General features: G+C 46.7%; 1 protein-coding gene across 1 annotated transcript in view; it reads left to right on the top strand.

Annotated features, from left to right (window-relative positions):
• The window catches only part of SMARCAL1 (SWI/SNF related, matrix associated, actin dependent regulator of chromatin, subfamily a like 1), a 64,862-nt gene that overhangs the window by 28,328 nt on the left and 22,214 nt on the right, over positions 1-14,320 (top strand). The window contains exons 9-10 of the mRNA XM_056861518.1: positions 10,586-10,651; positions 13,871-14,011. Of these exons, the coding sequence (XP_056717496.1) occupies positions 10,586-10,651; positions 13,871-14,011 (207 nt within the window). The remainder of the gene's footprint in view (positions 1-10,585; positions 10,652-13,870; positions 14,012-14,320) is intronic.

The following is a 14,320-nucleotide window of genomic DNA, read 5'->3' as shown; positions in this document are numbered from 1 at the left end:
TCCTCTCTCTTCCATCCTCCTTCTGCTCATGGCTGTTATTAGCATAACCTTATTGCTAACCAAGATTGAGAAACCAGGATCTCAGAGCTGAAGGGGGTATATTATCCTCTCTATGCATGGCTGCTTACTTGCCCAAATGCAACCAGATGAGTACATTCCCTGGGAGGGTGCCAATTTCCCCTGTGTCGTGAAACTCAGTCTTGAAACAGGAATGGAAATGTATCTCATTCCAGGAGGGGAATTCTCGAATGGTAGGTTATTATCTACCTGGTGAGCCTTTAACAGCAAACCAGTGGGTTCCTAATTGTATTTTCTCCTTTCTGGTGGTTTTCATTAATCCCTTCATTTGGGGGTGCTAGCGCTGCATGGGATTCACAATTAGATCTGCATTTAAAGGAAGAACAGATGAGAGCAAAAGAATTTAAATTGTGGCCATTCTTTGTCTTTGTTCCTTTCTTTGGCTCAGATTGTTCATGGGTCACAACTTAAGGTTGTGCTTTTCTTTTTCATAATGCCCCAGAATCCCGTGGCATTGCAGTTGGGCAACCCTGTTCAGCATTCTGCCAGTTTTGCATCCAGAATTGTATTATGCCTAGAATAGAATCATAGAGTTGGAAGGGACCACCAGGGTCATCAAGTCCAACCCCCTGCACAATGCAGGAAATTCACAACTACCTCCCCCCCACACCCCCAGTGACCAGAAGATGGCCAAGATGCCCTCCCTCTCATCATCTACCTAAGGTCACAGAATCAGCATTGCTGACAGATGGCCATCTAACCTCTTCTTAACCTCCAGGGAAGGAGAGCTTACCACTTCCCGAGGAAGCTTGTTCCACTGAGGAACCTCTCTAACTGTTAGAAAATTCTTCCTAATGTCTAGACGGAAACTCTTTTGATTTAATTTCAACCCATTGGTTCTGGTCTGACCCTCTTGGGCAACAGAAAACAACTCTGCACCATCCTCTATATGACAGCCCCTCAAGTACTTGAACATGGTTATCATATCCCCTCTCAGTCTTCTCCTCTTCAGGCTAAACATACCCAGCTCCTTCTGAAGCGGGTCAGTGCGTTTCAATGCCTATGCTCTTAGAATCGACCCCTTCCTGAGAAGAAGTATGTTATCTTATTCAGTTAGACACCTGATAAGCAGGACTCAACTGCTTTCTTACCGGAGTAAGCTTTTTATTGAAATGCTTCAAAAATATGAAAAATGTGTAAATGTATGTACAGTATATATATTATAGTATGTATGCATGTAGATGGTTACAAAGTCTTAAAAATGTTGCAAAGTTCAGACATTATGAGTCTTAAACATGTTCTATATGCAAGCAATCTTAAACAAACTACACCTCTATGAGAGTTTCAAACCTTAAAACAATAATAATATTTCATTCAGAAAATATAACAGTTACAGAAATCTTGTAAAAATGGTTAGTGCAATGAATAAGATCTGATTTAGTTAAAAGCATCTTAATTCAAAGTATCTAGAATATCATAAAATAAATATACGTTACCCAGTCATGTCATTTGTGAACCTCCCCAGTACAGCAGGTCTAGAGAGATCTGAAAAGTTCCCAATCCATGTTAAGGATGACTAGACCTTTTAGGTCTTCTCTGTGTTATTTTAGTCTTTAAATATCTTTGGTGTATGCAATGGCTAGAGAAATCTCTGATTATTCTATGAGTTCATGGAAGAACTGAAGTCTATAGAGCATATTTTCAGTCTATGCCAGGACCAGGTTTATGAAACTATAGAGAAATCTCTGAGTGTTCCCAGCCTATGAGAGGACTGAGTCTATGTTATTCCATTTGTTTGAGAAGCCTCTGATCTATGCTAAGATCAGAGAGATCTGTGTATATGTGCATGCCATCTCTAGCTTTGCCAGAACTATAACGCTATGCAAAGCTTAAAGCCATGTAAAGATGAAAGAGTTCTGTGTAAGACCTTAGTCTTAGAGAAGTTTTTAAGAACTTCAATGTCTATAAGGGCTGAATAGATCTTAGTGAAAACTTCTTAGTACTTGCAAGCACTAAGGAGTTTTCAGTGCCTCCATACAAAGGATGGAGAGATCTATAGGGAGTTCTCAGAACCTCCATATCTACGCAAAGACTTGGAAAAATCTAAGCTCCTCCATGAGGACTGGAAAGCTCTAAGAGCCTCAATCCACGCAAGGATCAAAGTGTAAGCTCTAGCCCTGTGGCAAACCCATAAACAGATTCCAGCAGACAGCAAATCCACGAAAGCAGTTTTATTGGTTAGAATCGACAGGTTTCAGAAGCCATATTCAAAAGGACACTAGTGAGGGGCAAAGGCAAGGTACATGGCATATATGGAAAAGCAAAAGGAGATAACTGGTAACCCAGGCAACCCCCCTCCCAGAGGCAGGAAGGAGTACTTGGCGATTCCCACAGTATGGGAATCTATGAAGACTAAACACGGGGCACAGACTGGCCTTGGACAGAATAGCACAACAGAACCTGGAATCAGCACACTTGCACTACCGCATACCATCCTCATGGCCTTCTCCTGACATTCTGCCCCCCCAAAGACCCCCCCCTTCCCACCTTGGGTTTGTGAGGGTAGGCTGCATGGAATTCTTGTACTAAGCGGGGGGCAGAGACATCACAGGCGCGCACCCATTCATCCTGGGCAGGATTAAAATGTTTCCAGCGGACCAGGTACTGAAGGGTACCGTAGCGAATGCGAGAATCCAGTATTTTAGCTACTTTAAAATGCTCCTCCCTCCCCCACCATTTCAGGCACTTCGGGTTGTGGTTCAGGATGCCATTTTTGGGAAGGAACATACGGTTTTAAAAGACTGACATGGAACACAGGATGGATTCTCCAGAGGGATTTGGGTAAGGAGAGTTCCACAGCCACTGGATTAATAATCCGGGAAATGGGGAACGGACCCACATACTTGGCACTGAGTTTATCACACGGGCGGGTGGATCGTAGGTTCTTGGTGGACAGATAGACGAGGTCCCCCACTTTGCATTCCATACTGGAGCAATGTTTGTCAGCCTGAGCCTTGTAACATCGTTTGGCTCGCTCTAGATTTTTAACCAGCCATGGCCAGGTAGTTTGAATTGAACGTACCCATCTATCCACATCAGCTCCCCCCTCTTCCCCAGAAACATCAACATGACCAGCGGGGCCAAACTCTTTACCATGGACAACCTGGAAAGGGCTGAACCCTGTGGATTGGTGAACCACATTATTATAAGCATATTCAGCAAAAGGCAATAGGTCTACCCAATCACCTTAAGGTAATTAATGTAACAACGTAAATAGCATTCCAACACCGCATTCACCCATTCAGTTTGACCATCCGTTTGGGGATGGAAGGCACTAGACAGTCCTTGTTCCACTCCCACCAATCTGAGAAAAGCCTTCCAAAATTTGGCCACGAAATTTGAACCCCTGTCCATGATTATTTTGCGCGGAAAGGAATGGAGACGGAAGACATGTGACACAAAGAGGCGGGCCAATTTCAGGGCAGAAGGGATACCTGCACAGGGTACAAGATGCACCTGTTTCGAAAACAAATCAGTAATCACCCAAAGAACTGTCATTCCCCCACTAGTGGGTAGGTCCGTCATGATATCCATTGCAATTACTTCCCATGGTTTTGAGGGAGTCTCTAACGGTTGTAAAAGTCCGGGCGGCTTGCCCTGAGATTGTTTGGTTGCTGCACATATGGGGCAGCTGCGGATGAAGGAGTCCACATCTGACCGCATGCCAGCCCACCAAAATTGTCTCCGTAGCAAATGCAATGTCTTGAGGAATCCGAAATGTCCGTTGGTCTTGGCGCCATGAACCAAACCCAAACCCTCCCCCTGCAACACTTTCGGAACATACAATTTAGAATCTTTGTACCAAAACCCCCCGTGTTTAATTAGAGTAGCTGGAAGGGTCTGTGAGGACAGTTCCGCTTGACAACTGCGAAGGAGAGTCTCCTTAAAGGAATCAGACAGCCCTTCCACCCCCTCCGGAGAGGAGTCGGCGGGCACCTTGACCGGGGACGGAGCCGACACAGGTGCAGGGAGCGACTGAACGGGGTGCTCGGGCTCCCGCACCTCGGGAACGGTGGCTGTCAGTAGCTCAGGGGGAGGAGGAATCGAGGCGGGCGGTGCTGCTGGCTCAGCCGGGCGTGGGGCTTCCCCCTCCATCGAAAGCAGCGGCGGGAGGGATAGGGTCCGAGAATGGGTTTGTACGGCCAAAGTGGGCAACAGACCTCATTGGGCAGGGGTGAAAAGCGACTCTGTGGGCCAATCTACCTTGGTGGGATATTGGGGAAGTCTGGATAAAGCGTCAGCCAGAAGGTTTTGCTTCCCTGGTACATATTTTAGGACAAATTGAAACTGGGCAAAGAAGTCCACCCAGCGTATGTGCTTCGCGGACAGTTTGCGAGCCCCCGTTAGGGCCTCCAGGTTTTTGTGATCAGACCATACTTAAAAGGGCACATTGGAACCTTCTAAAAATTGCCTCCACACTGTCAGGGCATGCTTTACTGCAGCGGCTTCCTTTTCCCAAACGGCCCAATTGAGTTCGGATTGAGTAAACATTTTAGAAAAATAAGCACACGGATGCAGGTGCCCATCCTCCCCCTGCTGCAGGAAAGCACCCCCATCGCTATGTCGGAAGCGTCTACATGCACTGTGAATGGTTGATTGCAGTCTGGGTGCTGCAAAGCAGGTTCGGATGTAAAAAGCTGTTTAAGACTATCGAAGGCGGCTTGACACTGGGGGGTCCACTCCACCGGGGCGTTGGGTAAGGTGGCTGTATTCCCCTTTCCCTTAGTCTTAAGGAGGTTCGTGATGGGTAGCGCAATCTGAGCGAAATGTGGGAGGAACGCCCTGTAAAAATTTGCGAACCCGAGAAATCTTTGGACCTATTTACGAGTAGAGGGTGGTTCCCAACTGAGCACTGCTTGCACCTTTTCAGGATCCATAGTTAGTCCCTGGTGAGAGATAATATATCCTAGGAAAGTCAATTGCTTTTTATGGAACTCGCATTTAAACACTTTAGCATACAGTTGATTGTCTCTGGGACGTTGCAACACCTTTCGAACCAAGGCAACATGCTCATCCATGGTTTTAGAGTAAATGAGAATATCATCTAAATAAACCACAACTCCTTTGAATAGTAGATCATGGAGTATCTCATTAATTAATTGCATGAAGACCTCTGGGGCCCCTTTCAAGCCAAAAGGCATGACCATAAACTCGAACATCACAAAGCAACTAGAAAAGGCTGTCAGAAATTCAACTCCCTCCTGGATTCTGACTCTGTAATAAGCCTTGACTAAGTCCAATTTGGTGAAAATGTGTCCCTCCTTCAATTGTCCCAAGAGATCAGAAATGAGGGGGATGGGATAAGCATTCGTTTGAGTAACAGCATTGAGTTTTCGAAAGTCAATACACAAACACAAATCTCCTGTTTTCTTACGCACGAAGAAAGCCGGTGCCGAACAGGGCGCGGTGGAGGGTCAGATGAAACCGCGAGCCAAGTTCTTGTCTAAGAATTCGCAGAGCACCGTCGGTTCCGTAGGACTCATTTGATAAATTTTACTTTTTGGCAGTTTTCCATCCTCCACCACTTCAATAGTACAGTCCGGCGGTGGTGGGGGGGTCACACATCACACTCCTGCACATTCAACACGTCTGTACAGTCCTGATATTCGGGCGGCACTTGGGTCGGACTGATCTGAGGCCAGATCAGGAGTTGGTTTGAGTACGGTTTTAACGGCTACTTCATATCGGTGCAACTCACACAGCGGGCTCTTGACCGTTAAAGTCCCAGCTTCCCAGTCTATTGTGGGACTGTGACCTTTGAGCCAATTTGCTCCTAACGCCACAGCATATTGAACATTGGGCACAATTGTAAAGTTGATTTGTTCCCAGTGGTGGCCAATTCCCATCGCCACTCCATCCGTGCGATGGTTGACTGCCCCCCCTGAAATCACTGCCATCCATTTGAGCAAATTGAACAGGTGCCGGCAAAGGAACTGATTTCACCTGGAGCGCCTTAAAGGTGGTTTCATTAATTAACGAGCGGGCACACCCAGAGTCTGTTAGGGCCTTAACTTGTAATTGAGGACCTTTTCTATAATGCCGTAATATTACATCTACATATACAGTCTCTTCTACTTCACTCACCATGACAGGAGCCTCGGGTTTCACAGGAACACCTGTGGAAGTCTGCGGTATCGCTCCTTCTACCGAAGACCCAGTCCGTTTTTTGGCTGTTCGAGGGGAGACTCCAAGTTAAGAGCTGGGGAGTTCCAGTGGTCACCCTCCTCTGAAGAAGCGGAGCTGCCCTCCCCAGGAGTAGTAACTGTAATCCTGGACCCCGACGGGTCCGCTGGCGAAAGGTCAGTTGTCATTTCTCCGACGTGCAGAGCTGGGGATGCTTTTCGTCTTGGAGCGATGCTCTGCTCGGCTGCGGTACCCCTTCCTCGAGCGCATCCCCTTCCGCGAGGAGTCCCCTCTGGTTGGAGAGTGGGGCTCGACAGCCCCGATCGTGACAGACATGTGGCAGCAAAGTGACCCATGGTACTGCAAACGAGACAGGTTCCCCTTTGAAACCGAAATGCTCGGTCTTACGGAGGTAGAGCCGGCCTCTGCGGGGCACTGAGAGGCAAAGTGTCCCATACCACAGCAAACGAGACAGGCCCCGCTCTCGAAACGTTTATGGTGTTCCGCTACCGACTGCCCCCCCCCGGGGGAAGCGAGAGTCCTTTGGGGCGCCAGGCCTGTCTCCACGGGGTTTAGCCTCTCGCCCTGTCCTCTGCTTGGACAGGTACAACAACTGCCTTCAGCTTTTAATGTCAGCTGCGTGCCGGACCCAGCCCTCCACGTCCGGAGGGTTTCCTTGCATAAAAGCCCAATGTTGCAGGTCGGGATTAAGTCCTTCATGAAAATACTGTACCCGAGTGGCTTCACTCCAATCCAGGATCTTACTCGAGAGCAGCTGAAATTCGCTGGCGTACTGCACCACTGATTTAGTCCCTTGGCGCAGCTGCAGCAAAGCGGTCTTGGCTCGCTCACCCCGGTGCGGATCCTCGAACCGGTTCCGGAGGGCTATCATGAAGTCATCGAGACTTCGCAGCACATGGGTGCGCAATTCATATTGCTGTACCATCCAAGCTGCCGCCTCTCCTTGTAGCAACGAGGCGACATACTGTACGCAGCTTTCAGCCGAAGCGAAAGTCCCAGCTTGCTCCCGCATAAAAACATCGACTTGGATCAAAAAATACGACAATAGATCACTCGACCCATCAAAGGTGATCTTCAAGTCCCGCCGCGCCGGTGGAACGGGACGATCTGGCGGAGCAGGGGGCTGTCCGACCCCTACGGGCGCCGCAGGCTGTGGCGGGTTCTGCCCCAAGTCATCCAACTCGCGGGCCATGTCAAGCATTTCGGCCTGCATGGCGTCCATCCGGTCAGCCATCTCCTGCCGCTCCGAACGCCACTGCTGACGTTCCTCTTCCATCTGGTGCTGCCACACCGCTTCTTTTCGGGCCGGGTCCTCCTGGAGCCCAATACCCGAGAATCCGGGTCTCCGAGCCTGTGTGTCCACCCCCGACACTGCCCAGTGTCGAGGGGACTCCAACCAGGCGCTCGCCCGGATCGTCTTTGACTTTGCGCCCAAGCCAGATCCAGAGCCGGCCCCGCTGGGTGTTTTATCCGCCGGCTTCTCCCCCTTGGAGTCAGGATCGGGGCCTACTGGCACAGTCTAGTCCTCGTCCTTCTTGTCATCTCCATCCCCTGCCATAGCTATGCAAACGTTGAATAGGAGCAGAGGCTGAAGCAAAGGACTTGCAGCTTAATGTGAGGCTCTCCAGCCACTCTGGGCTATTCTCAAAAAGCCACTCGCTCAGACGGTCAGGTCAGAAGCAGGTAAACTTTATTGAAGAAGCAACAGGTTCAGCCAGGCCCTCACAGAGGCAAAGCTGCAAGTGATTACTTAGAGAACAGTTCAAAGTTATAAACATGTCTACAAAGCAGGTGCCCAGTTCAGTGCTTTGGGAAAGGAATCGATAACAGCTTCTAGTGCAGAGCGGGGAAGCAAACATCAAAACATAGACTTGGACTTGCTCGTTAGCCGTTGCTTGTTAACAGTCAAGGACACGGGGGGGAGGGAATCACTGGGAGTGAGAACATCCCGCATGTCAAGAGCCTTCGTGCCAGACCTTAGCCGCTTGTACGGGCGAAACCGAAAGAAAGATATGACAGTACCTCACAGTGAGGGGCAAAGGCAAGGTACATGGCATATATGGAAAAGCAAAAGGAGATAACTGGTAACCCAGGCAACCCCCCTCCCAGAGGCAGGAAGGAGTACTTGGTGATTCCCACAGTATGGAAATCTATGAAGACTGAACACGGGGCATAGGCTGGCCTTGGACAGAATAGCACAACAGCACCTGGAAGCAGCACAATCGCACTACCGCATACCATCCTCATGGCCTGCTCCTGACACAAAGTCTGAAAGCTTACATCCCATGCAAGGGATGGAGAGATCCATTTAGGCTCATTAGGAATTCTCTAACTCTTGGTTAGGAAGCTCCTCCTTTTATATCTTCAAAATCAGTGTCCTTCTGATCTTGAGAAAGTTTGTGCAAAACTGCACCTGAACTGTATGTTACCTGGACAGCAGTTATGCTGCATTTATCCATATAAGGATGTCCTTTTCAGGTCATTTGCTGGCCATAGCCACGTGCACTAAACAGTCAGTTTGTGTCTTTGTTATGTTTCTATAATGTTTGATTTTTCTAGCATTTTTTTCTTCTAAAGAACATGGTCAATACCTTACCTTATAAGACTTAAAACTCAATATAAAATCACATTGTATTATTACATTACATCATTAATTCACAGTCAGCAAAATGTTTTGCTAGTGTACCTAGATAAGGTCATGAGCGAAAAGCATTTATGATAGAGTGAAAAGTTCAGAGGAAAAAGCACTTCTGAGAGTGGCAACATTCCAGGAGAGAGAGTTGCAGACTGTGACTTTGGCACAGGAGTACAGTAGTACAAGTCCTTGGCAAGAAAATGTTTAGGCTGGTGCACTTTTAAATGAAAGACAAGCCTCTAAATAAGACTGTGCTTATGAACTTTAAATAGGAAAATTCTACAAGCTTTCTATATTATTATAGTCTGCCAGTGACCTTTCCTCATAGGACTTGGTTTCCAGACCCCTCACCATCTTTGTTGCCCTCCTCTGGACACGTTCCAGCTTGTCTACATCTTTCTTAAATTGTGCCCAAAACTGAACACAGTAGTCTAGGTGAGGTCTAACCAGAGCAGAGTAAAGCGATACCATCACTTTACGTGATCTGGACACTATACTTCTGTTGATGCAGCCCAAGACCGCATTTGCCTGTTTAGCTACCGCATCACACTGCTGACTCATGTTCAGTGTTTGGTCTACTAAGACTCCCAAGATCCTTTTCACACACACTACTGCTCAGACAAGTCTCCCCCATCCTATAATTATGCATTTGATTTTTCCTACCTAAATGCAGAACTTTACATTTGTCTTTATTGAAGTGCATTTTATTAGTTCTAGCCCAATTCTCCAGCCTGTCAAGATCATCCTGTATCTTTGCTTTGTCTTCTACCATATTCGCCACCCCTCCCAATTTAGCATCATCTGCAAATTTAATAAGCATCCCCTCTATTCCTTCATCCAAATCATTTATAAAGATGTTGAACAGCACAGGGCCCAGCACAGATACCTGAGGAACTCCACTACTCCTCTCCAAGTGTGTGTGTGTGTGTGTGTGTGTTAAGTGCCGTCAAGTCGCTTCCGACTCATGGCAACCCTATGAATGAAAGTCCTCCAGAATGTCCTATCTTTGACAGCCTTGCTCAGATCTTGCAAATTGAAGGCTGTGGCTTCCTTTATTGAGTCAATCCATCTCTTGTTGGGTCTTCCTCTTTTCCTGCACACCTTAACGTGGTGAGGGGGTTTGTGTGTGTCAGGGAAGCTGACAGCAATACCGTAAGGGGTCTAGACTCTATCAAGAGACGAAACTAGCAGAGTCACTCAAGACAGAATGGTTAGAGCTGAGACACCAGATGAAGATGCATCCACCCCCTTAATGGATCAATGGCCACATCCGCAGAAGAGAACAGGCAGTTCCAATGGGGATGGGGGCAGAGGAATCCCTGAAGGTTAGCTACTGGGCAGCAGCAGTAGTGGAAGGTGACACTGGCGGAGGATCTTTCGTAGACGACAGCAGTGCCACTACTGCTAACCCTGGTTAGTACTGCGCAGAAGAAGGCACTGGTAAACCACTTCTGACCAACCTTTACCTTGAAAACCCTATGATGAGACAATCCAAGTGGACGAGGAACCATTAATTAGCACTCTTTGGGTGCGATCTGTCAACCAGTTGCAGATCCACCCTGGCCTCTTTAGGCTCCTCCCATTTTTCCTTCTCATGTCTTGTCCTGTCCCTCTGCTTGCAAACCTTTTTTAGTATAGTGCCCTCGAAACATCAGGACTGTTTAATTGCTTTTTGGTTTATCTTGACTGTGGCTATAGACTTTCACTCTCTGCTCATTTCTGTTTCAGGATGAGTCCCATTTTCTGAAGAATGTCAAAACTGCTCGATGCCAAGCCACATTGCCTCTCCTGAAGGTGTGTATCCCAAGGTTTTCAAAAGGGGGGAGGCTTGGATTTTACATGCTGTGTGTTCAAAATGCCTGATGTATGGGCATGAGTGACAGGAAGATATGGGAGAACTGAAAAGGTTTGTTGGGGCATATGATGCTGTAGCGATAGGCTCGAAAACCAGGAGAACCCAGAGGGAGTGCCAACAAACAATGGCTCCTCCTGTATCCAAAACATCCAAAAGGAACAGTAGTAAGTCTTCTCCTCTCTTCCCCTTGTGCCAGGACTTTCCAAGATTATAATTGTCTGCCCCCCACATTTTAAAAGCAAAGCAACCAAAAGAGAATAGAAACCAGGATCTTCTGTGCAGCAGCTGTGGCCTCAAAACCCTTAAGTGGGTTTCTAGTATTCTTATTTCATGCTGGGTTGAGTTTTGCCTAGAGAATAGCGCACGAGAATGTAGTTGAGGTATATTTAGTTTGATCGTTTGGGAAGGCTGCATACTCCTTGTGATTTATTTGCAGCTTTTAAGAAAATTCCCTTTAAAATGTTAATATGGGAAGTTCAAGCTTATCTTTTGCTGTAAATGATTTTACATTTCTTATTCTTCCTCTTATATTCTTTTTTCCTGGTATGTGGTTGTGGCAGTGTTCAGCCACTGAGGATACGTCTTACCTGCCCTTGAGAAGCGCTCCTGAGAAGGTCCCTGGTCCATCTGGTTCAGCAGTTGCTGGCCCAGTCCTTCTGGGGAACTGTTCAGCAGGGGATGAAGGCACCAACCTCCCCCTGACAAGATAAAGTGATTTTAGTTTTTGGTCACCTTAAGCTAGATTTCACCTGAAATGAGTTTTACATAATGCTAACTGCAGTCAAGCTCAAACCTGCGGGCTGGATTCGGCCCTGGTGGGCTTTTCTCTGGCCCATGAGCCGAGGCAGCCAGTCCCCATTCCCCCTCCCTTTATGGGTTTCTTGGGGCCGCGGCAGCCCCGCTCGCCCAGCCAGTGAACCTCCCCTGTCTTGTTCGGGGCAGGGTCGCTCTGGCCTCACTCGCCAACCCCCCACCTCCTCCCCCCTTTCCGGGCGCAGCGAGGCCCAAGCAGGCTTATGTGTGCGCCCACCCACCTCCCCCATCGCATTCTGGGTGCATCAAGGCTGCTCAGGCCTCACTTGCTTACCTAGCAACCCCCGTCCTTTTCTGGGCACAGTGGAGCCACAACACCCTGCGAGCCCAACCACTTACCCTTCCTGTACCTCTTTGTCTTTTTCTCCCTCTCTCCTGCTTTCTTTCTCTTTCTTTATCCGTTTTTTCCTCTTCCTCTCTTTCCCTCTTTCTCTCTCCCTTTCTCTCTTATCTGCTTCACTGTGCCTCTCTTTCTCCCTCTCTCTTTCTCCCTGTCTTTCTGGACTGGGGGAGGACTGCAGGCTCACCAGCCAAGGCAGCCCTCCCCATCTGGATCCAGGCTGGCGAGTATCTCCAGTACCTGGTGTTACATTGTATTTATTTATTTATTTATTTGGCCCAACCAAGAGACTTTTATGTTATATCTGGCCCTCCTCACAAATGAGTTTGACACCCCTGATATAGATGAGGAAAAAGCAAATACATAATTCACAATTATTCCTAAATGTCTGAGAGATGGAAATTTTAAACATTTGGATATAAATGAATTCCCAGGTCACAGAATCAGTTTCAAAGTAATTTTTCCTAGCAAAACAGCTCTGAAGAATTAAGATCTGCTTTTTATTTGCTGTCATGTCAGTAAACAAGAATTAAGTTGATTTCTCCAGAGACCAATACTTATTCTTCCATGAGTATTTAACAGACTGTTTCATAAATCTGATTTTTCTGGTATCTCGTATATGAAAATCCTTGATGTTGTGGATGGATATATACCGTAATCAATAACATATTAATAAAGACCCTGTAAGTTTTATATTTGTTCTGAAATTCTGCTGAAGAGCAGGACTGCATATTGTATTCTGAAAAAAATGTATGCATCATAATATTAAAAACTCTATTCTAATATTTGATATTATTTATGACTTCTTATGATAGTGGTCTTTTAAATTATCTAGTTCTGTTTTCCAATATAAATCACTAAGAAATTACTTTAGGACTGTGATGTATGAAACCTTTAAGTAAGCCCATGTGTAAAGCATTAGGCTAAAATCTGAATTCCCTGATTTTTCAAAAAGTAATTATTCAGAGAAATGTTCTGGTTTCTCCACTGTGGTGTCCTTCCTGGAAAATGTTGTTCCTTCTCTGTTATTAAATACTAGATATTGTGGGGCCAAGTGTGACAAACCTATGATGCAAGAATCGTGGAAGTGGCATCGGGATGCCCCTGTGCTATTTCCAGGGTTCTCGTATTATAGGTTAGTTGGCATTAAATCTCATTGTGCTATTTTTCCTAGTATGGAAGGAACTGCTTCCAGTCTTTAGGGAAACTGGGCTGCTTTTGAAGTGTCATAAAGTAAGGCCATGCCACTTCTTTTCTTTTGAGAGAGAAACTTAACTGTAAAAATTACTTAGACCTTAAAGGCATCTGTGGCTGCTTTGTGTTGAAGAACAGGTAATTTCTTTGCTTTCCCCCAGCGTTTTCCCCCTGCCATCAAATCACATCTGACTTATGGCAACCCCAGGTGGGGTTTTTTAGGTGGGAGACATTCAGAGGTGGTTTACCATTGCCTGCCTTTGCATCACAGGAGACTCCCAGAACCTGGGACTTATTGAGTCATGGAACACTTTTCAGGAGAGAACTTCGTCACGGAGCACTAATTTTCACCTAGCACTTGTATACTAAACCGAATGACAGTATTTTTCTTTCCAATCTCTTCATGGAGCACTAGGATATGTTTTGCGGAGCACCAAGTGCTCCTTTGAGCACAATTTGGGAACCTCTGCTAGGTATGCATAATGGCTAGTATTCATTTTGACTAGTAGCCATGGATAGCCCTATCCTCCATGAACATGACCACTCCCCTCTTAAAGCCTTCCAAGTTGGCAGCCATCACCACATCCTGGGGCAGGGAGTTCCACAATTTAACTATGCGTTGTGTGAAGAAACACTTCCTTTTATCTGATTTGAATCTCACCCTCCAGCTTCAGCAGATGATCCCGTGTTCTGGTTTTCTGGTATTATCATCTGGTATTATTACCTTCCTCACTGTGCTATGCTGTTGTCTCATCTTTCCTTGGGATAGTGGCCACATCATTAACAGCCCACAACATTTACTCCACCTCAGGCAGCCAAGCGAGTCATCTTGTTGTCGGGAACCCCTGCCATGTCACGCCCTGCAGAGCTGTATACTCAGATGGCAGCTGTCCGACCGTCCTTCTTCCCACAGTTCCACTCCTTTGCACTCCGCTACTGTGATGCTAAGAAGGTAACTTTGGTATATTTCTAGCCAGAGTCAGAGCTATTTAATTTGCCTTTGGATGACTTTGGATCTAGAAGGCCTGTTCCTTTGAGTGAAGCAATGACTAACTTGTCTGTCCCTTGTAATGTACTGTGCTCATATAAGCATTTGGGGATCTTGTTCCTGGGAAATAATAAGAGATAATTTGCATCCTTCCTGGAAAGCTTTTTGAGCTCCATGTAGATCTCAGAGAAGCAAAACTATTCTACTTGCAGTATTCTTTTGGTGATGACTGCCCTTTGAAAGAGCAAATCTGCAGTGGCAGGCTGCCGTAGC

The sequence above is a fragment of the Euleptes europaea genome, chromosome 15, assembly GCF_029931775.1.
Source record: "Euleptes europaea isolate rEulEur1 chromosome 15, rEulEur1.hap1, whole genome shotgun sequence".
Taxonomy (NCBI): domain Eukaryota; kingdom Metazoa; phylum Chordata; class Lepidosauria; order Squamata; family Sphaerodactylidae; genus Euleptes; species Euleptes europaea.
The sequence above is the reverse complement of the archived record's forward strand: the minus strand, read 5'-3'. Positions and strand labels throughout refer to the sequence as shown.